Source organism: Mytilus galloprovincialis, chromosome 4 (assembly GCF_965363235.1).
Source record: "Mytilus galloprovincialis chromosome 4, xbMytGall1.hap1.1, whole genome shotgun sequence".
Taxonomy (NCBI): Eukaryota; Metazoa; Mollusca; class Bivalvia; order Mytilida; family Mytilidae; genus Mytilus; species Mytilus galloprovincialis.
This window is the reverse complement of record NC_134841.1, coordinates 13,504,655-13,532,174: the sequence shown is the minus strand read 5'-3', so window position 1 is coordinate 13,532,174 and position 27,520 is coordinate 13,504,655. Positions and strand designations below refer to the sequence as shown.

General features: G+C 33.1%; 1 protein-coding gene across 1 annotated transcript; it reads right to left on the bottom strand.

The window, feature by feature from the left end:
• Window positions 1-2,620: 2,620 nt before the first annotated feature.
• On the bottom strand, window positions 2,621-25,965 carry LOC143071407 (transient receptor potential cation channel subfamily M member-like 2). The gene is made up of 8 exons (XM_076245669.1): window positions 25,726-25,965; window positions 24,671-24,943; window positions 24,165-24,366; window positions 23,279-23,444; window positions 16,148-16,290; window positions 11,183-11,557; window positions 4,217-4,258; window positions 2,621-3,549 (listed from the first exon to the last, which is right to left on the bottom strand). The coding sequence occupies exons 1-8, from the start codon at window positions 25,858-25,860 to the stop codon at window positions 3,434-3,436; spliced, it is 1,452 nt and encodes a 483-aa protein (XP_076101784.1). The 5' UTR covers window positions 25,861-25,965; the 3' UTR covers window positions 2,621-3,433.
• Window positions 25,966-27,520: the final 1,555 nt, after the last annotated feature.

The following is a 27,520-nucleotide window of genomic DNA, read 5'->3' as shown; positions in this document are numbered from 1 at the left end:
TTTGAAGAAAAGCTCGGGTGGAGTTACATGTAGCTTTCTTTGCAATGTTGTTAATGTGTTTGTTCCAACTCAATGTTTTGTGTATAGAGACACCAATATATTTCGCAGAGTCAACCTCTTCTAGGATGTGGCCGTGGATGTTATAATGATTCTAGCGTCGATCGACTGTGAATTCATTTTAAAGTCACACAAAACTTTCACCACAGTCTAAACACAATACAAGGCCGGTAAAGACAGATCCGAGATAAATCAGCGGACATAAAAGAAAATTAATTAGAGGTACATTTGTATACGATTAGTTTCCGAATCTACCCTGAGTGTATCCTTTTAAACCAGTTACATCAAGTTATAATTGAAATGTGTTATAATAATTGAATTCACATAGTTAAATCAATGATAATCGGCACCCTATTAACTTATTGTGAAATATCAAACATCATTGACAGGAATAATACGTTTTAGTAAAAGTTTCTTGGGGTCTTAAGTGGCCCCCAAACCACTCGCCAAAATTATTGTCGGCTCGTTCCTATCGGCGAAAATATTTTGCTTCTCTTTTAATACTGGCTAGTTACTGCCCTGACATCGTTCCAACAAAAATGAATCCAGAGGCAGCAGTCTGTTCCTCAGCCCAAAATACATTTTAAAGGAAACAAAACTGTAAGCTATTGTTTGTCAATTTATATTCACTATTTATAGTTCCAATCATGGTTGATTTATGTTTAGATATTCACTTGCACCAACCCCCTTTGCATCAGATTACCAATCAATGCAATCAATAAAAAACATAACAACTTTAATGCGTATAAATAATAATTTATACTGGGTACGAGTCGTTGAAATATTAGTTGGCTAAGGTACGGGTTGACATGAATCGACAGCAAATTCGTGTGAAATATGGTGTAACTATTTAATTCTTGGCAAGTCTTCTTGATTTGTAAAACTTGTTGATTGTAACTTGTTAAATTGTAGCTTGCAGATTATTTTTTTTGGAAACTTCTCATTGGCCTGCAAGGTAACAAATGCACTGACACATTCCCCACAAACATGACTCAAACAAATACAAGTTACATTTCATAAATTCAGAAATGTCGAATTTCATGTTACGAACGAGAAAAATACATATTCCATTTAGGCGTTATGTAGTTCACAAATCAAGTAATGTAGAAATGCATATAACGGACGGACAAAATGCATGTTACAAACTTTAAAAAAAAACCGATCATTTTGTAATTTTTTTTTCAAATTAAGAAATGTAAAATTATGGCGGATATTCCTTTCCCAACATTTCGCGGATGAAGTTGGTATCTTTAGCTGCGTATAGTTGAAAAATCTATAATATCAAACTTAAATCGTCTCGTTTGTCATAGATTTTGGTAGCCCGTTTTAGTCAAATTTCTTTGTAAATGTGTTATGTGTCTGATAAAGCTGTAGTTGTGGTTTATGTCATCTATAGTTCAGGAGTATATATTAAACCTGTATGAGAACTTGAATAATCTACCTTCTTTTGTTTATGTTTTTTATGAGTGTCTCAAAGAACTCTGAATAATATGAAAATATGAAAAAGTCGATCAAAAGAAACGCACAGTTGGTTCCAATAGGAATGCCGTAAAACTGCCGAAAATATTTACCCCCAAATTCAAAAGGTACGTTGTAATTGAGAAACTCCAGCATTTTGACAATCTGATCACTTGTTCTTCGGTGTAGCATGTGTTACATAGGGCTTATTTAAAAAAAACATATGTTGAATTATATTCTAAAAAAATAAATTTGTAGCGTATGGTACTAATTTTATGGAGGAAAGCAGTGTGGCAATTTTTTTTACGCCTTAGCTTCTTTAAAGTGATTTCAACGGAACCTTATCTTGTACAGGTACAAATATTGTAAGGATTGACGCTTTTTTATTAACAAAGGTAAAGCACAAAAAAGAAACATTGGAAAGTCCAATAACTAATAAACTCATCATAGATACCAGAATTGAAATTTTGTATTTGTGCCAGACGCGTGTTTCGTTTTCAAAAGACTAATCAGTGACGCTCGAATAAAAAGAATTAGAAAGGCCAAAAATGTACGAAGTTGTGAAGCAATGAGGACCGCCTACTTGAACAAGGAAGTAAAAGACCACACGTTATTTACATTGGTATATGTAAGAAAGGTCCTTGAATAAAAAAAAAGCCAAACTATTGCAATAATATATGAATGCACAGTCACAATGTGTGCACCATTAAGGAGATAACCGTTCTAAAAATAGTCCATATATAGATATAATAAGATGTAGTATGAGTTCCAATGAGACAACTCTCCATTCAAGTCACAATGCGTAAAATTAAAAAGGTATCAAAGGTACCAGGATTATAATTTAATACGCCAGACTCGCGTTTCGTCTACATAAGACTCATCAGTGACGCTCAGATCATAAAGTTAAAAAGCCTAACAAGTACGAAGTAAATTTTAAAATTGTGCGGCAGATAGAACATCATTTTATTTAAGAAGTTAGTAAAAGACAAAATAAGTTACATAATGTACCAGTTATTATAATCTTATATGTACATGTAAAACGCGCATTTTATTTACATTAAACAACTCAACATTGACGCTCGAATAAAAAAAATTAAAAGGCCGAATAAGATATTCAGTTGAAGAGCATTGAGGAACCAAAACGTTTTTGCTAAATACTGTGTTATCTATGATACATGTATCTATAATAGTTCCGTGGGTACACAATTCTTAGTTTTTCGAAAAATTCTTCTAGAGTTTAAACCATTTAGTTTTAATTCACAAGCAACAATTAAGACACATTAAGAATACTAAATGTAACAGTTTTTCCGACGTAGTCGGTATTAGTTTCGGTTTGTGCCCTTTGAACTTAAGGACGCTTTACTATGGCAACAGAATACGCATGCTCGAAAATCCTTTCTGTGATTGGACAAAATGCTGTCCTGGTGGGTGATTTGGTTGTGTTTGAAAAAAACGTCTCGTTAATTATATCGTGATGGAAAGCAAGTGAAAAACTATAAATATTTGAACTAGATCTTACAAAGATTTATATTTTTATTAAAATAATTGTTTCTCCAATAGCTCTTTGCATCCGTGACCGCTGTTTATTCGGGACAATTATAAAATTTTAATGTAAACTTTGTTGTACGAACGTACATGACTTTTAGATCGCACCTACGCATGTGAGATTTCTGCGGGGTTTTGGTGAATGTAAACAGAAAGATACGAGGACCGAGAATACTGAACACAAACAGAGAAAACGTTATTTAAATGGTATCTTTGTGCTTCTGAATGTTATCGAAATAATAGTTTTAAACATATACTTAAATTTAAATACGTCGGTTATCATTTTAAAGATAGTTTAATATTTTATACATATACATGATATTTAAATAGCTCAGTAAAATGGCTTATCTATAATGTCAAATTCAAATAAACATCATTGTGAATGTACCGAATTCATCGTCATTTCGCTATAAAGACGGCTGGTGGCATACTTTTCTTGTAACTTCTTTAGTATTTCAGGTTCGAGTACACATGCTTCAATGCATTTACCTGAAAAGAATAAATTCTCAATGAATAGGAAACGAATGTTCTTGAAGCAGATATTTGCTATGACAGAACAGAAAATTAACACAGACACCGCAAGACCGACGTTTGAGATGAGATATATAATGGCTGTCTCCGTTATAATAATTGATAAAAAAAAAAAAAAAAGTCATATCAAACCTTAAGAGCAAATCTTTCATTTTTTCATTATAATTTTATAAATTTTATCAAATCCATGTTAACATCTTATAAGCAGAATGTTACTTTGTGATGTGCCTCATATTTAAAGTAATTTTTTGCATATTAACCTGTTGTTCGGTGATTCTCTTTTTATATATATTTCTGTTTGCGTTGTATCACACTAGTCATTTGGGAACATTTATATCTTTTAGTTCGGTGTAAGCCGATGAACTATGTTGATGGTCGTACTTTCACCTATAATTGTTTACTTTTACAAAATGATTGAGAGTTGTCTCACTTCCCCCCATACCACATCTTCTTATTTCCACACACTATTAAAACACAAACAGTCATATAAAGGTCAAATAACGGTCTTCAATGAAGACTTGTGTATATAAAACAAGTAAGATTACAAATAAGACTCAATGTTTAACGTTCTAAAAATAAAGCTTCCCTAGGATAACATGTCTACCAATTCAATTTTGATACATACTTAAATCTTTATTTTTTTCTTGAGAATTCTGATCTTTTTTGTCTGCAATAAGAAAAAAACTTCGTTATTATTGTAAGTCAAAGCATGCAGTTTCAAAACAAATGTTTCTCTTTTCAAAACTTCGAAGATCATCTTGAACGATTTTTCTTGTTTGACTTTTGATCACTTTTGTTGTCTATACCAATTTGCAATCACATACTATAGAACCATAGGTTTATATTTCAAAAGTGAGAAGAGATATTAAAATCAAAGAAAATCAAAGACCTCTTTTCTATTATCTTTCATGTTTTGTATCAATAAATCCTCCATTATTTCCGTCGTTATTATATCCAACGAACTAAGCATAAAAGATAATCACGACAGATCTCACCCTTTAGGAGCACTGAACTCATGCCTTGTTTATTTTAGAGGGGTTCTAGCTGCAAATATTTAGTTATATTACATATGGTGTATCATCCTCCTGGTCTTATTGGATATTACGATCACATGTTTCCGAAGTTTCTTTACGTATCCGAAGCCCTGTTTCTATTTTATAGTATATTGACGCTATGTTTCTATTTTATGTATATTGACGGTATGTTTCTATTAATATGTATATTGACGGTATGTTTCTGTTTATATGTATATTTGTAAATGCTCTTTTGTTCCGACGTTGGAAAGTTCCGGGCGGAAAGACGTCATGAAGTTACAAAAAATATCCATGGAGGAAGGGCCGTAGTAAACAAAATGAAAATTGTAAGTTTATCAGAAGGAGATATTAAAAATTTTATGTTAAATTCTTACATTAAAAAGTTCAAAGAATGTTGACATTTTCAATAACATATTAAAATTGTTGCAAAATACAATTAAGATATACACAGATAGAACATTGAACGCCAATTTCCTAATACCTTTTACTCGGTTATTTAAAATGAACAGGTCCATTATAATGTGTTGATCCCGTCAAAAGTCCATAATTGATCTTTATTTCTTGTTTTTAATAGCCTGATAGCCTGATTGGTGCTTATTGTTTTTTTATGTCGATAAATTTCTGTATTATCATCACTTCAAGTGCATGAGATGTCAATGATAACAATAATGCTAAAAATTAACAACAAATGAAAAAAGGACTAACAGCTAAAAGTCTGAAAAGACCAGTTTTTATCTGAATATGCATGAATTTTTACTCGACATTCTATATTTGTCTGAATAATTTTTTTAAATTCTTGACATAGTATGAATTTGTCTAATACGGTTCTTGATTTTTCTTGACAAGTGTCTTGACGGTATGAACATTGTCTTAAAATTTCTCGACACTTCCTGTATCCCCTGATAAGAGTCTGGATTAGTCTCGACCAATTCTTGACTGTCTTAAATTTGTCTCGATCTGTTTTGACATATTCTTGACATTCTTAATAATGTCTGAATATGTCTTGACATATTCGTGACATTCTACATATAGTCTGAAAATGTCTCGACACATTCTTGAGTGTCTTAAATATGTCTTGACACTATCTCAACTATCTCAACAGTATAAATTTCGCCTGAAATGTGTACAGACTTATTCTGCGCTGTTTATTGCTGTTATATACTCCTTTTTATCATGGCTAAACTAAACTTTGAAAAATCAAGGATTAATTTGGTATAGTAAGATACCCTTTTGGTGCAACTAAGTTGGAATACCCTGAATAATTCCCATGTACATGATGTAGTTTAATTTTGATTTAACTGATCAACTTATAAGTTGTATGGCTGATTACAGGTAAATCAGTTATTCCTATTTGACAGTTGCGTGTACTCTGGGGTGCGGAATACCTTACTTTATTGGGAACATCATGTCCATGTGTAATACTTAATATATATTCCAACAGATGACATTACACAAATGTTTCTTCTGTTAAATAAATATCATCATAATTGGCTATATAAACCACATTTTTGTACAATAATTATTTACCATATTAACAATGACTATTATGAATGTAGAATGAAATATGTCTACAGTATGATTGGTTTTAATCATTTTAATTTATAAGATTTAGGAATCAAAATTTGTTGTAATTTTTTAAAAACCCACATTCAAATCGTTTTATATCAACACCCCAGGTTTGAATTGTCTTATACCAAGGATTTGTATAGATAGATGCTTTTACATAGATTTCATAGCCATCTGCCATCTCTGCATTTGTTAAAATATTTAGATACCCAAATTTTCAATTATTTTACATGCCCAACTTTCATTTTTGTTGTAAGAAGTGTAACTTGAAACAACAGTATATTATATAAAGAGAAATAAAGATTTAAGTTATATTATGAATATTAGTCATGATTTGTAAAACTCAGAACTGTCAAGTAAATTTAAGACACAATTCAAAATGTTCAGAATATGTCAAGCCATTCTGAGAAAATATAAGAATGTCGAGAAATTTCAAGACAGTATTCAAATGTCAAGAATTTGTCAAGAAAATTTTAGACCATATTCAGAATGTCGAGAATATGTCGAGTAAATTTCATACAAATTTGATATAAATGAGAATTTGACAAGAAAAATTTTGTAGTGGTAGTTAACGTGGAAACAAAATGCACTTGTTGAATCACTTTGTGAAGTGCGAAATAGTTACATTGTATCAAAGGTACCAGGATTATAATTTTATACGCAAGATGCACGTTTCGTCTACATATGACTCATCAGTGACGCTCATATCAAAACAGTTAAAAAGCCATACAAGTACAAAGTTGAAGAGCATTGAGGACCCTATATTCCAAAAAGTTTTGCCAAAATTCGGCTAAGGTAATCTAATCCTGGAATAAGAAAATCCTTTGTCGAAATCAGTTTTGTATACAGGAAATTTCAAAGTGACCATATAATTGATATTCATGTCAACAACGAAGTGCTGACTACTGGGCTGGTGATACCCTCGGGGACGAAACGTCCACCAGTAGTGACATCGACCCAGTGGTGTAAAATAGTTATCAAAGGTACCAGGATTATAATTTTATACGCCAGACGCGCGTTTCGTCTACATAAGACTCATTAGTAACGCTCATATCAAAACAGTTAAAAAGCCAAACAAGTACAAAGTTGAAAGTATTGACGACCCAAAATTATAAAAGTTTTTGCCAAAATACTGTTAAGGTAATCCACTCATTGGATAAGAAAATCCTTAGTTGTTCGAAAAAATCAAAGTTTTGTTAAAAGGAAATTTAAAAACAAAATTGCTTCATTACTCTAGTGGTAAAATTTTAATTACATTGTTTTCATAAAATAAGAAATGCACATTTACGTTATATTATGTTTATCCTTTTAGATTTATTCAGTATTGATTTAAAGATTTTGTCTCAGTTGTGTCTTCTATAGGCACAATGTTCTTCTTTTTGTAGGTTTATTCTCTGTTAGACATATTACCCGTTTTCTTTCCCTTTTGGACTTGAAATGTTTTCCGTACTGAGTTGTGAACACTTATTTGAACAGTAATGGTATAACAACACCCAAATGAGAACTTTCTCTGTTTCGACATTTTATTTTACATCATGTTTATGCAAACTACTCCAAAAGTGACTCAGGAAATAGAAAAATATTCACTAAAGGTATTCTTCCGACTGGCAGTGGAACCCTACCCAAAGTGGGGCGTCCGTTTTGCTATGTGGGATGTACACATGCGCAGTCACGTTTGGTCAAAATGGGGACATTACGTTCGATGCAACGCGTAGTGAGTCAGCCACGCTCATTGAACATTAAGAACCCTTGTAACAACTCTTTTATGGGTCAGTAGGTAGTCTGTAGTATGACATATATCTAACGCTCTTTTGTCAGTGGCAGTACACATTTTCCGACCTTCATTCTAGTTGCTCTCTATTTTAGGACCTTCCTATTGTATTTACTGTTAATTTTTTCTTGTCCTTAACATTAATAGCATATTTACCACTGTTATGCAATCAACAGTCTATTATTTTTTATGAAAACAACTATCTTGCTGAGTCTTTCTAGATTTTTAGAAGTGGAAACAGATTATTTAGGTACTGAAAAATCTCAACTTGAAAAATCTCACGAATTACATCAACATACACTCTATATAATCTCAATGCTTTTTAAAATATTTCAACTGTCGACATGTGTTCTAAATGTTCTCTCATACTGGTCACAATTCTATCCAATATATAACCTTTTGAAAGACCGAAATGATACGCATTATTCAAACTTCTTTCGTTTGTTCAGATGTCCGGTCAATGAGAAACCTGTCAAACACGTCAATGATTGATTGGATCTTATATATTAGACATGTGAACGTGAAATGTGGGATACTCTTGGTCGTTTTGAGATATTGACACACAATCATCTGGGTCGATGCCACATCTGGTGGAGGTGTACTCCCTGAGGGTATTAAAAAATTCCAACTTTCCAATTTTCAATTTCCACCGTGTATTCTATCGTATGATGTTTTCATATCTCAGTTAAACTGTTTTGTTTGTTTATGTTAACATGGTCTTCAAAAAAAGGTGTGTTGTTTTTACACAATAAAAAACAGAGCCAAAAAAACGGTCAATCTATGCACATTTTAAGGTTACCAACATCAATTGATTAGACCGAAACAATATGTGAGCGGACCTCAGAAGAGATGTTTGATCTAACATTTGTCATCTGATCTCTCATTTGATTTAACTCATTGTGTCCTTTTTCCAATTCTGAATAATTTGATTGAGTTTGAGTTCGCATGGTGGTTGTAGCCAACAACTATTTTAACACACCAGACTTGCTCTCCTGAGGGTTCACACAATTTCATTTTATTTATACCTTGATTTTTTATTTTGTCTTTCTTTTTTATTCATTTAGGAGATTAGAACATTGATCAGTTAACCTATTTATAACGAAATTATTATCTCGTATTATCGATTAATTATATATATATTATTACTCGAAATATCAGCACAACAATGTCACTGTGCTTGATCGGCGGTGGGTAACTTAAGTTACCAACAGCCCAAGATGGCGGACTCTAATACTCGTTGATATTTGATTCATACAAAATCTACCTTTTGCGACGTTTTGCATGCATAATGTACATATTTATAGGATTCTTGAAAAAAGAAATCACGAACAAAAGTTTGTTAATTTTGAGTTTACTAAAGCGCAAGGCCAAATATAAAAAAAAGGATAAGACGTCCGTAACTTTTTGATCGAAACTAAGCAGACTGTCCGTAACTTTATTTTCAGATGTGGGTAACGTTTGATTTAAAATAAAGAGTTATAATTTAACAATTAAAGAACAATTAACATCATAAAACCCCTTATTTGTAACCTACACGGCCTCCTGTTCAAACGTTAGAAAATTTGGAAGTGACGTCACAATACGCTAAAGTCACGTGACCGACACGGTCAAAGTTCAGAATGCAAAGATAAAAAGGAGGACTCGAGAATTGATACGGAATTATAACTTTTATTTAACCTGTATTATCAGTAAACAGGATAAACATTATTAATAAAAGATTTAAATAATTCAAGAAATAATGTGTAGAATAAAACCGGCCGCATATGTTTTGCTCGTTGTTGAAAGTTGTACGGTTACCTTTAGATGCTAATACCAACGTTGTTTGTACAATTGAGTTGTCGCATAGGCGATCATTCCGCAACTCATTAAAACTAAATAATTCAAGAAATCTTAAGTGGAAAACTTTCAACTGGTAAAACTGTTTTATCTTCTGCTAAAGGGACCCCCCCCCCCATTTTCTGGCATACATTAGTAAATGTTTTCAATAAATTGGCACACTGGTTCGTGCCTACTTCTCCGACGAACAAAATATCGTCTAAATAATGCAGAATATTCTTAGAATGGCTGCGCTTTGCCGTATACCAATGCAAAGCCGTGGAAAAAATTTCGAATAAGGAACAACTGGGACCGGCTCCAAGGGCAAATTACGGTCATAATAAAAGTCATTATCAAATTCAAAACCCAACTGATCGAAATCATCTGGCCAAATTCTCAACAATCTGAAGGCGGACGTAAAACTTGTGTTTTTCCTAATTTTTTTAATCATCTCGACCGCATCATCAATACTCGCATACCGCACAGAACAAAATTCTCGATCAATAAAATCATTAACAGAATTACCAGTAGGGGATGAAAGATTCAACACTAAGCGAAACTCTCCTTCAGTTGTTTTATGAATAAGAGCAAGGGGGACAGCGAAATTTAGGAAAAGGTGGATGTGAAAATGAACCTGCAATACGCCCGAGCTCAATTTCTTTATTTAACTTCTTCCTAGTGGTCTCTGTATTCTTTAAAACACTTTTAGAATTTTCACAAGTAAAAGAAAATCTAGGCCCAGCGTACATTAGTTTAAAGCCAAAACGTAATCCCTGAATCAATTCGGAGGCAGCAGTTATTTCCGGATAATCCAACAAACATTCTTCGACTTCACAAACATTGATAGGGGAATTTCCTAATTTATATAAATCTCACAAGTCACACCGCTCAACCTTTTTAAGTTCTACAACTCATAACTGGATGTGGTCCATTACATTTTGAGCATTCGTGATCAAATTTGCATTTTCTTCCAAACGTATATTTCAAATACTCTTGGGATTCCACAGGCCATTTTTCCAATAGAATTGCCATATAGATCACAAAGGCCGAACTCCAAATTTCTATATTGTTTAAAGAAACTGGTTTCTTATTAACCAGTCGGGGCACCTCCTTTCAAAACAAAATCGCCATCTAAAGAAAAATCAGAGCCCAAATCTGCAGCAGAATTTAGCAATAAACCTAAATGAATAAACTCACCCCGCCAAATTTGTTCATTAATCTTTAAAGGAATATGAGCCCCAATCGGATCAAATATGCTAGGAATGTTTTCTGGAATGTGATTAACTAGGAAAGTTTCATTACTGGCCAAATGCGAGCCTGTAATTACCGACTGGGACCTCCTACTATGATAAAAGGGGGTGCGTTTTGATCCCCTGTATGTTAATATAATAATGTGTATACATACCATGACTATCCTGAATCGATGGAACCGTCTCGATTTTGGAAACTATACTAGAATCATTATCGGCTGCTCTTTTGTGGATTGTTGTGGCGACATCGTGTGATTCTGGTCGAAGAGACTCTGTACTCGACTTCAGAACTCTCGAAGACGACGGTCCAGGAATGGTTACTGTCATAGGGTCCAACTCCGCACGGTCACTATGGTTTTGGTTGGAGGCAATAATCTCGTCTCCGCTTTCATTTACCATAACTGGAGTTGAATGACTACCCGCCGCAATAATGTTCTGATTCCCACGAGGAGCCATTGGTCTTTCTTGATCAGAATGCACATGACTTTTACTAACGATTGGTCTTTTAGGATTAGACGTAGTCTTTTTCTCTGCAAATACAGATCGTAAACTTTTAGGCGGTTGCCTATTTTTTTCTGAGGTTTCATCTGTGTTGAGGATTGAACTGGATTTTACAAAACAAATTGAACAAGCTTCCCGTTCAAACGTTAGAAAATTTGAAAGTGACGTCACAATACGCTAAAGTCACGTGACAGACACGGTCGAAGTTCAGAATGCAAAGATAAAAGTGGGGACTCGAGAATTGATACAGAATTAGAACTTTTATTAAACCTGTATTATCAGTAAACCGATAAACATTATTATACTGCTCATTCACCACCAAATGTGATTTTGTTAACGCATCATACTTACACAACGGAAGTTTCATGTGGGGTTTTTGGTACTCGATCATGGTTATGGTTTGAACTTTTATTAACTAATGCGTGTCTTATCGACGTTTTTCGCTACGGACCATGGCTTCGTCATACAATTTAAATTTTTGAGTTTAATTATGTGTTTGCTGTTTCATTTCACCTCTGTTTCTTTTTTATGTGTATTTTGATGAATACTCTTTGACGCGGCTCGGTATTTATACATCCCACCAGATAGTTATATTGTTATAGTTTTTTTAATATGTTTCCTGGTATGTTTTTTTTTTCTCTTTTATCAGGATTGTTATACTATTAAATTACCCTGTTGTCTTAGTTATTTATATTTTCATATACAATTTCTAATTGTTACACTATGCTGACTGCTCTATTCCTTTTATTGTCACTGACTTTTACCCATTTTGTCTTTTAGTTTTGTTCAATTTAATGCAACTTGCATACAAGTGAAATAAGCAGCTAGCTGTAAAACCAGGTTATGTTCTTCTCATATATTTTATGAAAGTATGATACTTAAGCCCTAACGAGAGGAGTTGTGCCTGATATTCATATGATGAAGACATATTCTTTCAATCAGTTTAATTGAGGCCTGGAGCTGGCATAAAACTGAGAAAGGAAATGGGGAATGTGTCTAAGCGACAACAACCCGACCATAGAGCAGACAACAGTCGAAGGTCACCAATGGGTCTTCAATGTAGCGAGAATTCCCGCACCCGTAGGTGTCCTTCAGCTGGCCCCTAAAAATATGTATACTAGTACAGTGATAATGGACGTCATACTAAACTCCGAATTATACACCAGAAACTAAAATTAAAAATAGTACAAGACTAACAAAGGCCAAAGGCTCCTGACTTGGGATAGGCGCAAAATTGCGGCGGGGTTAAACATGTTTATGAGAACTCAACCCTCCCCCTATACCTCTAGCCAATGTAGAAAAGTAAACGCATAATGTCAGTTAACTGCTAGTAGTCTGTTGTTATTTATGTATTATTGTCATTTTATTTATTTTCTTTTGTTACATCTCCTGACATCGGAATCGGACTTCTCTTGGACTGAATTTTAATGTGCGTATTGTTATGCGTTTACTTTTCTAGATAATTTAACCATCTCGATTGGATAAATCCGATAATCCACTCGTATCAATGCAAGAATATATGCTATACTAGGCATGGAGATGGAATTTATTGCAGGGTAGCTAAATATACATTTTAAAGGATCGTAAGATTGGTCACAGAAATCTAAACATGTGACTTCTTTACAGTATTTCGGTCCTGACATTCTTTACTAAAATTGTTCATTAATAAATTTAGAAATTATTAAGAAACTAAGGTTTCAAGTCGCTCAGGCAAAGTTGGGTTCAGATGAATTTGGTTATTTGTTTTAGGTATTTTTGACATACAGCTCTTCGACGGTTTCGGTACTTATACATCTTCGGATTTCAAATGTTTGGCTTTGATCGTTCCTGATGAAGGTAAATCCAGAAAAGCGCTTCGGACGCAAGAAATTAATAACGTGTTGTTTTCAGTATTTTACGACAGATCCATCCATTGGATTACTATTGAAAGTGATAAAACACATTATTGAATACGATCTTGTGCTATTGGAATATCGAGACAACACCATCAGTCTTGGTAATTCGGTCACTTAGACTGAACTAATAATTCAAATTTCAATGGCACAGTGTTACCTTTTTGAAGAATCTAGAGTTAATTTTTACTACAGTACATGTATAAAGATGTAGAGCTGATAAAATTCAGGAACGAAAAAATGTTAATCGCTCGTCCCTTTTTCAGTTAAACACTGCATGTGTTAACCTTTATTACGGTATATAGATACAATGGATATGCGTTGACGCTCGAACAAGAAACCATGCATGAGCTCGAAAGTCGAATGATTTGTTTTTCGTAAAGCCTTTTCTTAATCATGTTAATTAGAAGATATTGTAAGTGAGTTTGGATATGTCCAAAGATGCATTAATAATTCTAAGATCACAACCAATTAGTAAGAAACATATAAATATAACACAACAAATCAATTTAAATTATAAGGCATCTGAATACTATCTTGTTTACAAAGTAAGACATTAGCGAATTTGTTTCCAATAAAATTTAAAAAAAGAAGTGTGGAATGATTCAGGATTTTCTCGTTTCATTGGAATTTGCGAAAAATCGTTTTATTTTGTAAAATTTTGTAGTAAAACATATGAACTCATACTTTATTTATCAACAGAAATGGACAAATAGAATGTATCAAAGGTACCAGTAAGTTTTGTAAACAGGAAATTTATAAAAATGACCATATTATTGATATTCATGTCAACACCGAAGTGCTGACTACTGGGCTGGTGATACCCTCGGGGACGAAACGTCCACCAGCAGTGGCATCGACCCAGTGGTGTAAATAGTTATCAAAGGTACCAAGATTATAATTAAGTACGCCAGACGCGCGTTTCGTCTACATAAGACTCATCAGTGACGCTCATATCAAAATTTTTTTATAAAGTCAAACAAGTACAAAGTTAAAGAGCATTGAGGATCCAAAATTCCAAAAAGTTGTGCTAAACACGGCTGAGGTAATCTATGCCAGCTGGGATAAGAAAATCCTTAGTTTTTTGAAAAATTCAAAGTTTTGTAAACAGGAAATTTAAACAAATGACCATATTATTGATGTCAACACCGAAGTGTTGACTTACTGGGCTGGTGATACCCTCGGGGACGAAACGTCCACCAACAGTGGCATCGACCAAGTCGTGTAAATAGTTATCAAAGGTACCAGGATTATAATTTAGTACGCCAGACGCGCGGTTCGTCTACATAAGACTCATCAGTGACGCTCATATCAAAATTTTTATAAAGCCAAACAAGTACAAAGTTGAAGAGCATTGAGGATCCAAAATTCCAAAAAGTTGTGCCAAATACGGCTAAGGTAATCTGTGCCTGGGATAAGAACATCCTTAGTTTTTATTTTAAATTCAAAGTTTTGTAAACAGGAAATTTATAAAAATGACCATATTATTAAAATATTCATGTCAACACCGAAGTGTTGACTACTGGGCTGGTGATACCCTCGGGAACGAAACGTCCACCAGTAGTGGCATCGACCCAGTGGTGTAAATACATTGTCGTTTCAAACATGTGAAATTGCCAATCAAAATCTAAGAATAAATGGTAAAGCTCGTTTTAATAACAGAAATATTCTCTCAAACAAACTAAATAAAAAACAACAGGATACCTTTAGAATAACAAAGATAATACAATGATTCGAACCTAAACGTATTTGTACCTTTATCTCATCTGTCTAAACTATGCTTACATCGCGGCTACCAACTTATACTATACAAGAGCCTACTATGCATATATAAAGGTACAAACCTTGTGTGTCCGTTATACCGATGAATATCATATGTTAATTTATATATATGAAATAGACGTCTTTATAGACCTTTTTGTACACTAACCGACACTCAAGGAAAGGTTCGATTCCCAGTGAAGACATAAAACAATTACAAAAACTAAAGTAATTTTTAAAATTAATTCAACTAGTGAATAGAAATCATTTCATTAAATTAGTCAATTCAAAAATAATGAAATTAGGCACACTAAGGACACAATTGCATATAATTTGGTGAGTCCATTTCATCGGCAGATTTTAGAAGCGTTGATTCTAGAAAAAGAATCCACAGTTAATGAATTGACTGACGTCACCACAATCATTATGGATTAAATGTATATATTATACAACGAATTTTCTCCGAAAATTGTTTGGTATTTATACGGTTGATTATATTGTCAGATTGATAAAGTTATATAAAAAGAAGATGTGGTATAATTTCAAATGACACAACTCGCCACAGAAGACCAAAATGACACAGAAATTTTCAACTATAGGTCACCGTAAGGCCTTCAACAATGAATAAAGCCAATACCGAATATCCAGCAATAAAAGACCCCGAAATGACAAATGCAAAACAATTCTTATGTAAAAACTAACGCCCTAATTTATGTACAAAAAATGAACGAAAAACAAATATGTAAAACATAACAAAACGACAACCACTGAATTACAAGCTACTGACTCGGGACATACATACAGAATATGGCGGAGTTAAACATGTAAGCGGGATCCCAACCCTCCTCCTTACCTAGGAAAGTGGTGCAACATTACAACATAAGAACGAATGGTCATTTTACCATATTTCAATTTAATACTACACTACTAGTCAGTTATAACTCATTTTAGATTATTAGTACTTACTATTACAATTATATATGCTAATCGGGATATGTAACAACACATTCAAAGGCACAGGAAATCTTGTGCTATAGTCTCTTATGATTGCAAATCTCTGGTACTTCCACAACCTGTCAGAATTGTTCTGCACCTCCTCAAATCGGTAGCTAAAATAATAATTACTATAAATAACAATCGATACTAATATAAAAAATAAGAAGATGATGCAAATGAAACAACTCTTTACCAGAGACTCAGTATCATTGAAATTTACAGGTATAGTTCACCGTACGGAATCAACTATTAGTAAAATAATAACGGAATGTCAGCTGAAAGAGCCACGAAATAAAAAAAAATGCACACTATCAGTCGGAATGCAGGCCCTTAGAAACGGCCGTTGTTGCTACTTTCTTAAGACAACAATTGGACAGATATCAAAACCAGCCATTCTGAAATTGGATTAATTTCGCGGAAAAAATAATTTGGCGCCAATTTGATTTTTTTTCTTTTTTCTGATTCTTACTTGCCATTAGGGTCAGAAATAAATTTCTTCGATTTTTTAAGCAAGGTATCTATTATTAAAGAAAAGAGTACAATAAACACGTTAAATTGACCGTCTTTCAAAGTTAACACAAACGTAACGCTGTTGATCGTCGTTTATAAATCATGCGAAAATGTCTGTAACAGTGTTATTTTTTCTTCATTTTTCACAGATAAACAAAGGTTATATATACTATATAAAAATAAAAATAAAGTATCTCAAAGTTAAAACAATTTAAGTCTAACTGTCTATCACACCGTAGGAAACCCCGTTCGAACTAAATTCCAAACGAAAGACATTTTTAGCTCACCTGGCCCGAAGGGCCAAGTGAGCTTTTCCCATCACTTGGCGTCCGGCGTCCGGCGTCCGTCGTCGTCGTCGTCGTCGTCCGTCGTCGTTAACTTTTACAAAAATCTTCTCCTCTGAAACTACTGGGCCAAATTAAACCAAACTTGGCCACAATCATCATTGAGGTATCTAGTTTTAAAAATGTGTGGCGTGACCCGGCCAACCACCCAAGATGGCCGCCATGGCTAAAAATAGAACATAGGGGTAAAATGCAGTTTTTGGCTTATAACTCAAAAACCAAAGCATTTAGAGCAAATCTGACATGGGGTAAAATTGTTTATCAGGTCAAGATCTTTCTGTCTACAAATTTTCAGATGAATCCGACAACCCGTTGTTGGGTTGCTGCCCCTGAATTTTAGGGATGTTTTGCTGTTTTGGGTTATTATCTTGAATATTATTATAGATAGAGATAAACTGTAAACAGCAATAATGTTCAGCAAAGTTAGATTTACAAATAAGTCAACAGAACCAAAATGGTCAGTTGACCCCTTTAGGAGTTATTGACCTTTATAGTCAATTTTTAACCATTTTTCGTAAATCTTAGAAATCTTTTACAAAAATCTTCTCCTCTGAAACTACTTTTCCAAATTAATCCAAACTTGGCCATAATCATCTTTGGGGTATCTAGTTTAAAAAATGTGTGGCGTGCCCCGGCCAACCAACCAAGATGGCCGCCATGGCTAAAAATAGAACATAGGGTTAAAATGGAGTTTTTGGCTTATAACTCAAAAACCAAAGCATTTAGAGCAAATTTGACATGGTTGAAAGTGTTTATCAGGTCAATATCTAACTGTTCTGACATTTTCAGATGAATCGGACAAACTGTTCTTGGGTTGCTGCCCCTGAATTGGTATTTTTAAGGAAATTTTGCTGTTTTTGGTTATTATCTTGAATATTATTATAGATAGATATAAACTGTAAACAGCAATAATGTTCAGCAAAGTAAGATTTACAAATACGTCAACACGAACGAAATGGTCAGTTGACCCCTTTAGGAGTTGTTGCCCTTTATAGTCAAATTTTAACCATTTTTCGTAAATCTTAGTAATCTTTTACAAAAATCTTCTCCTCTGAAAATACTGGGCCAAATTAATCCAAACTTATTCACAATCCTCTTTGGGGTATCTATTTAAAAAAATGTGTCCGATGACCCGGCCATCCAACCAAGATGGCCGCCATGGCTAAAAATAGAACACAGGGTTAAAATGCAGTTTTTGGCCTATAACTCAAAAACCAAAGCGTTTAGAGCAAATCTGACATGGGGTTAAATTGTTTATCAGGTCAAGATCTATCTGCCCCAAAATTTTCAGATGAATCAGACAACCCGTTGTTGGGTTCCTGCCCCTGAATTGGTAATTTTAAGGAAATTTTGCTGTTTTTGGTTATTGTCTTGAATATTATTATAGATAGAGATAAACTGTAAACATCAATAATGTTCACAAAGTAAGATTTACAAATAAGTCAACATGACCGAAATGGTCAGTTGACCCCTTTAGGAGTTATTGACCTTTATAGTCAATTTTCAACAATTTTTATAAAATTTGTAAATTTTTACTAACATTTTTCACTGAAACTACTGGGCCAAGTTCATTATAGATAGAGATAATTGTAAGCAGCAAGGGTGTTCAGTAAAGTAAGATGTACAAACACATCACCATCACCAAAATACAATTTTGTCATGAATCCATCTGCTTCCTTTGTTTAATAGTCACATAGACCAAGGTGAGCGACACAGGCTCTTTAGAGCCTCTAGTTTGATATTGTAGTATTTTGGTCTTACACATCGATGTCAACTTTAATATATCTCAGAACAATGCACACACATTTAGTGTGTTTGTTTGAAACCCAATGGCGTGATTTTTTGACTTGAATAATAATTCTCTTTAAGTCACTCTTTTCCAAATTCATGTATTTGGTTTTGATGTTATATTTGTTATTCTCATAGGATTTTGTCTAATGCTTAGTCCGTTTCTCTGTGTGTGTGTGTGTGTGTGTGTGTGTGTGTGTGTGTGTGTGTGTGTGTGTGTGTGTGTGTGTGTGTGTGTGTGTGTGTGTGTGTGTGTGTGTGTGTGTGTGTGTGTGTGTGTGTGTGTGTGTGTGTGTGTGTGTGTGTGTGTGTGTGTGTGTGTGTGTGTGTGTGTGTGTGTGTTTTTTTTTTTTAATACATTTTAATGTTGTGTCGTTGTTCTCCTCTTATATTTAATGCGTTTCCCTCAGTTTTGGTTTGTTACCCCGATTTTGTTTTTAGTCCATGGAATTATGAGTTTTCAACAGCGGTATACTACTGTTGCCTTTATTTATAATAATTTATTTTTATTTTTGTGATGAAGGAATCCTGCAAAAGTAAATAAAAAAGACTTGTCCTAAATTTGAACTTAAAACAATCTCTTTCAGACTAGCATTTTAAGCAATCTTATTCATAGCATAAAATTGAGAATGGAAATGGGGAATGTGCCAAAGAGACAACAACCCGACCATAGAAAAAACAACAGCAGAAGGTCACCAACAGGTCTTCAATGTAGCGAGAAATTCCCGCACCCGGAGGCGTCCTTCAACAGGCCACTAAACAAATATATACTAGTTCAGTGATAATGAACGCTATACTAATTTCCAAATTGTACACAAGAAACTAAAATTAAAATAATACAAGACTACCAAAGGCCAGAGGCTCCTGACTTGGAACAGGCGCAAAAATGCAGCGGGGTTAAACATGTTCATACTGACATGAAGTGTGACTTAATTTTGACTTGTGATCTAAAACATAATTGTTGACTTAGCACCCAGAAACTGCTCTGAAATACTTTTATATAAATATAAAAATGCATAGTTCTTTTTAAAGGGGTTTTTTTTTAATAGAAGAATAAAAATATTACTGAGTCTTTTTTGTTCTTATTTATTTTCAAGTTCAAGATAAGCACCATTTATTTATTGGTTTAGTGTCTTTTTTTTTTATAATTTGACACATTAGAACTTGCATGGAATCAATAAGACAAAATTTATTGTTATGTTTTTAGTTTGTTCATACAAGGATTGCAAACTAATTTCCTTTTATTAAAAATTATGACGATTTTATATTTAGAATACTTCCATTACGATCTCTTTTGTTAAGTTAAAATGAAAAAGGTAGGACCAGGTATCAGTAATGAAAAGGATTTCCTGTGTTTGGTCATTTTAATCCTGTCTTGATCCAGTTTTCATGAATATTTTGGCTACCCCTTGTACAATGTATTAATGTAGTAGAAATTTATTTCTATGTTGAAATAATTTGGTTACAGCAGTAAAAGAGGGACGAAAGATACCAAAGGGACAGTCAAACTCATAAATCTAAAACAAACTGACAACGCCATGGCTAAAAATGAAAAAGACAAACAGAAAAACAATAGTAAACATGACACAACATAGAAAACTAAAGAATAAACAACACGAAACCCACCAAAAACTAGGGGTGATCGTAGGTGCTCCGGAAGGGTAAGCAGATCCTGCTCCACATGTGTCACCCGCCATTTTGGTAAAAATACTTACCAAAATATAAATATAAAATTAACTCTTGGAATAATAATATTTAAGTATTTTCCCTATTATGGCACATACATGTAGGGCCGTTTTCACTTGAAGTGAGTTCTGAAAAGTGATAGAATGTGTTTCTCTATTTTTTTTGCACATGTCTTTAGTATCAAAATATATTTAATAAAATTATTTTAATAATATCCACATGTAAATAACAGCATGTGGTGCTTAATATAACAATAGTTTGTTCATGAAAGTGTCAAACAAAGGGACGTAACTCGTACATTACCGTCGGTCCCGCTTCGTCAGAAATATCGACACATCGAAGTGGCACATTTGCGTATTACAGCGTATTAAGTGACACCAATTTGACATATCATAGTACAAGTTATGTTACATGACATAACTAAAATTTAGCATAGCTTCCCGAGAAGTTAAGAAAGAGTTGATCAATATATTTCTTATATACTCAGGAATGTTCACTTAAAAGCAAATTAGTTTTAACTAATGCAAAAAAACACAATTTCTAAAAGACGGGCTTCACTTTTTTTGGTAACAAATGCCCATATATGGTTATCACATGACGTTCATTGTTGCTTTACGAAATGGTGTCAAACAGGGGTCAGCTTTCCGACTGTATTACAATTACGTAAAAGAACGGATCAAACTGAATTAGTGACAGAACATGCTTTTACAAACTATTTAAATAAGGTATTTAGATATCAGATATGTTTATCTATGGATTTGAATGATAAATTAACTTATATGTATAAAAAAGATACTGTGGATTTATTCATTTTGGTGGACAAGGGAAAACTTGAGAATTCATCGACGTTCATTTTAATTTCGTGGATTTGCCCGAAGTTTGCATACAAGCCTTTAGAAATCTGAAAATGAAAAATAATGAATACACATGCAACATATTTTATTTTATCATCGTTTGTTTACGTGTCCTTGTTCTGATGATTTTCGGTATCTCAATCATGTATGTTCCCGTACAATGCTTATTCTCTTACGTCGTCGTTCAATGACGATGGGTAGCTCATTCAATATATTTACATTTGACTACGGGTGTGTTCTCAACGAGTATGAAGAACGTCATATAAGAATTACGAAGTTCGGGTTTGATTTTAAGCTATGTATATAGCAAATGTCTCAAATACACCTTTTCATGGTGCATCTTGCAGAGGGAGAACGTACAGATTAGGTAAATGGTAACATAAACTATACGTATCAGTATCGGATTCGACCCGAATCTTATAAATAACTGTTAATATTAATTTTGTGGAAAACAATAGGGTCTGGAATGATGTAACTTATAGTAATACGAATTGTTATATACCATTTTTTTTTTAAGTTGAATTCTTTGAGTCATCGTTTTTACGTCACTCCGGCTAGCAAACTCAACCTGGATATGTTACGGGTCCCATATTTGGAGTTGGATCTACTTAGCCGTCCGGAGCACCTGAGATCAGCCCCAGATTTTGATGGGGTTCGTGTGTTTAGTATCTAGTTTTCTTTTTTGTGTTATGTGTACTATTATTTGTTTGTTTGTCTTTTTATTTTTTAGCCATGGCGTTGTCAGTTTATTTTGGATCTATGAGATGGACTGTCCCTTTGGTATCCTTTGTCCCTCTTTCAGTCGTATGGGTACATTAGTTTTGTTAAAAGTGCAACAAAGAGATAATCGGTATTTCGACACGGTAACGTTCATCAACATACGTTCACAAACATCTTACTGTTGCCCTTCTTGGATAGATGTTTTCAACATTTCACGAATATTCGAATTGATCGGTGAGAGTACATCACCTATAAAGCGGATCATGACGTTAAAGGATAGTGATAGATTTTCATTTCTTATGACGCAGATCTCGCATGAAAAATAGAACGAGTCCGCAAAAAGAAATCACGGTTGGTTTCCATTTGAATCACGAACTATTATTATATTCAGACAAAAAATGACGTTGAATCAAAGTGGTTTTATGCAAAGTGAGAATTATCCCAATCTAAAAAAAATACCAATGCGATAGAGTTTCTAGTTTGAATTTTGCATATTTGTGCAAAGGTAAGACGAGTCAAATGTTTTTTAAGTTGGGTTGGGGTGTTTGGGAATTGGTCTTTTTTTGAAAATATAATCAAAAGTACGGGACTTTTGTCATGCTTCAGGTTTTGCAAAGTTGACAACCGCTGTACTAAAAGCTCCTAACTTGGGGAAATGTTCGTAAATAAGCCGCCTCAAATATGTGATAGTGATATAATTACACAACATAATAACAAGCAGTCGCATTCAACAAATGCAACTCCAAACACCAGTACCAGAAAAAAAGATCAAACAGAACCAACCAACTTATTTCTGACACGGTATAGACATTTGCGAAAGAAAAAGGTGGGCTGGATCTGTTTCTTTTAGCTATCAAAAAAAATCCTCTTGTATGACAGTTGTTTATTGATTTGTTATATTGAAAAATTGGACCAGCAACCAAAATAGACATGATAAGATAATGTGACAATAATTTAGATTCATTTAAACTGCGTACATATACATCACAGACATTCACGAGATGATTGATATAATGGTGGTTATTTGTTTTACAGTTGCATCGCACATTGTCGTAGGCATACAACACAAAATACTAAATTATTCAACCAACCAAATTAATATATCAAAGACGCAAAAAAAACGGGGAAGATGCCAGTACTAAATGAGGTCACAATATTTGAAAAGTCGTTAAAAAGGAAAATAAGAAGGTAGTATTTACCTAAACAATGCAATGATTAAGTTGAACAACAGGAGATTTGATATCAACATATACATGGCGGCTATAACCATAATGGCCCAGTCGTATTCAACACATCTCTCCATGTCTGGGTTGCTTTCCCATTCTGATTCAACAGATGTACAAGTACCATTGTTATTTGTTTCTCCTAATGAAACAATACAATGAAAGATTTGTGATACACAATGCAATGAAGTTTTGGAACCCACTAGTTAGTGTCTTGGTTAAAATAAACAAGAACATGTTGTAAGTGTATGCGTCATATAGTTATTTTCTTAGGTGGTATTTCATCATACGGCATTGGCTCATATACCTCGTATAGTGTTGCAAACATTCGATTATTTTTTCATTGAAATTAGCGATTTACATTAGAAATGTACTTGAAAAGTACTTGTAAATGAGTTGGTTGCTGTCATTTTCAAAATTAAAAAATTTTATCATATGAAAATACTCTTTTTAATCAAGACAGATTATTTTATGTTTTCAAAAACTGTTATTCAAGAGCAGCAATGAATCCAATACGTTATATTGTATAATGATAACTGCATAGTGCATAAACATAAAAAATATCTTTCATTATGTATTTTGAAATTCCTTCTGAAAGCAATTTCTTTGTATTGATGTTATACATAGATAGCTGTAGATAAACTTAGATTAGTGCATTTAATGTTTACTTTAATTTAATGTTTACTTTATCCACTTAATTCATATGGAAACATACAATGTATGGACAGGTTTTAAGTTTCTTTTTTTATGAACCATTTTTAAACTTTTCTATAGGCTGATACTAATGCACATTATCGAATGTACTTGTGAGTGTGTGTATTGCTGTTTTGTTCAATCATTAAGATCACACATTTGTAATTACCTCTCAACTGGTCCAAAGACAATTCACCATAAAGTTGCCAATAAGGTAATGACAAGATCTTCCATATTCGCCAATGCTCCATGTCAGCTCCATTTTGTGGCCACATATCACGATGATTAGGATACATGTTAGAATGGTACATTACACCAGCACACACAATAAAAACAATCAGGATCCAACTAAATTGGAGCAGCTCCTTAAGCTACAACGTGTAATGTAATGAGTTATTAATAATGAAAACATAAGTATTATTATTATTTGTTTAAAAGTTGTTTTGTTTAAAACATCGTAAAACATAAATACAAATGTATGCACATTCCTTTTTTTCTATTGTCAAGTTTAAAAAATAAGGCGGAGATTGCTGGTCATGTAATACATGTGTTTCGTCAACAAAAGACTTATCAGTGACACTCGAATAAAAAAATTGCTAAAAATGTCAAATAAAGTGAGAAGTCGAAGAGCATTGAGGATAAAAAAAAATAGATTCCATAGATATATCAACATACCATTTTGCCAATCATTATGAGTTTAAGGCCAAAATATTTAAGGACCATTAAACTGTGAAAAAATCTCATATAGATAAGAAATAATCCTAAGCTGTAAAGTCGAATTTCCATACGCTGGCCACCATTAAAAGTTCGAACAATTACAGCAGAAACTAATACTGTGTATAACAGCAATGCTAGAACATTCCAGAAGTTCGTCAGGTAACAATACAGACGAAACAATTTACGAGGGTGGTGGGTTCCATTTCTTTTCATCGTTATCACAATGTTTCTCTAAAAAACACAAACAAATACTCCGATTATGACCTGCACTCGGAAATTACGAAAACATGGTTTTATCAGTAGTTATCGAACATTTATATAACTACAATTTATTTAAAATTGGTTTGGGCAACACATGCCTGGTACATTTTAGCTGCATATAATTTAATACGTCTAAAATAATGTATCATCGAAAGACATTGGTATACAGATAAGTTCTTCCACTGTATCGAGTTTGATGCGATATGTATCCATTCGAGACAGTTATTTTTTTCAAAACACGAAGCTCGTCGAGTGTTTTAGATATTGTAATTGAACTGTTGAAAGTTGATTAATATCGTTTTGAACAAGATTGGGTGATGGAATACATTTCTCTAATGATTTTTAAACGACATACAGACAAATTCAATCCTTCCATTCGTAAAATCTGCACAAAGATGTGTTCCTTCTGTTTGACGTCATCACACATGGTGTCATTTTTCAAGATATCATAATAGGAAATTCAGACGGAAACAAGAACATTTCACGCTTTTATTGACTTTTCATCATGGAAGAACTGAGATCACACGTTGATTAAATAAAATAATCAATTAAATAAAATAATCAGCAGGTCAGGAAAGGATAAAATGATGTAAAAATTAGAAAAAAAGAAACGTTTAAAAAAGATTCGTCCTCACATGTATACACATAAAAGCATTTAGAGTATTCAAATGAATAATTACTATTTAATCTGATACATTATCATGGCTATGTTATAGGCAACTTTACAAATACAAAATTATTATAATACATACGATTATTTCCTCAACAGCATCTGCAATTATCCAGATATATAGAATCAGCTCATAAACTCCTATATCATTAAAAGTTGTCATGCCTTTTACGTTAGATAAGAGGAATGCACTGTAAGCTATGATTATACCTAGCATTAATAGCTAAAGAAAGAAAGATAAATATTTCAGTTAAAGAAAATTCTATTTGATATATACTGTCAGAATTCAAAACAATTATGATTATTTTTACCATGTGTCACTTTCCATTCATCTTTCCGTTTAGAAAAAAATCAATACCTGACTTACTTGGAGATAATGAAACATACCGGATCATTAATATCATATGAATTTATAAAAGCAAAATTTTAAATCAGAGCATGATGGTTTTATTTTTTTCTAATTCGTAAAATATTTCTTTCACTCCATGCCAACTTAGTATTGAATTTTGCCTTTTCATATTGCCAAGACTACGAAATGACAATCTGAATCTGATAATAAGAATGTTTCTGTCGACATAAACGTATGTCGACGTGCTGTACAACAACGGCATAATTGTCAAAATACAGTGTACTGTGTAGGACAAAGCACATAATCGAAATAACAAAACAGAACTAAAAAGATATATGAACGAACTGGTTGACATAACGCGAATCGTTTAGGCGTTGGTTACAAATAGTCACTGTATTAACGTTCATAGATGAGGAGAAATCAAAACAAGGGTTTTAACCCTTTATGCTAACATTGCCTAGGCAAATTTAAAAAAATGTTTGTATGCACATTGAACGACAAATCTATGTGACGCATAACAATTTCTGACGTCAGACACACAAATCGATGAATGTGTTTGTAGATAGATGTTTTTGTGTTCTGTTAAATTGTTCCTTTTAAAATTGTTATACGATAAATTCTATACATAACTTTTGGACTATTTTCAATCTCGGTCTATTTCTGAAATTTATTCTTACATACTTTTAATTTTTAACCCTACATGCTAAAATTGCCTATGTAAATTTTAAAATTGTTTGTATGCACATTGAACGACAAATCTATGTGACGTATAAAATTTTCTGACGTCAGACACACAAATCAATAAACGTGTTTGTAGATAGATGTTTTTGTGTTCTGTTAAATTGTTCCTTTTAAAATTGTTATACGATGATGTCTGGTGTACCCATATTTTGACTATTTTATTTATTGTTTCTGTTTAGTTAACGCATCAATGTAAATATAACGGAATTTGATGAGACTGTCATCAAAGTGAGAGGTTTAGCGCTATAAAACCAGGTTTAATCCACCATTTTCTACATTTGAAAATGCCTGTACCAAGTCAGAAATATGACAGTTCTTGTCCATTCGTTTTTGATGCGTTTTGTTATTTGATTTTCCCATGTGATTATGGACTTTCCGAATAGATTTTCCTCTAAGTTCAGTATTTTTGTGATTTTACTTTTTAAATGTATAACTCATATTTTTTAACATAAAACGTTTCGCTATCATCTCAACTTTCAACTTTCGAACTTCAAACTTTAATTTGGCAATTGTCTGATGAAGGACATTTATTTATATATTATTTTTATGAGTATTGAATATTTTAAAATAAAGTAATTAAAGTATATTTTTGTGTTGTGTTTCCGTTAGTATTTTATCAAGAATAAAACACATATTTTATACAAGCGTAATGCATACTTTAACCAAAGCAATTGATATGACTAACAACATTATCGTGAATTCAGTTGTTTTGTGATTATGTTTCTGTCAAGACAAAAACAAGTACTGTCATTGCTTTTAACGAACTTGTATTTCAAATACAATCATT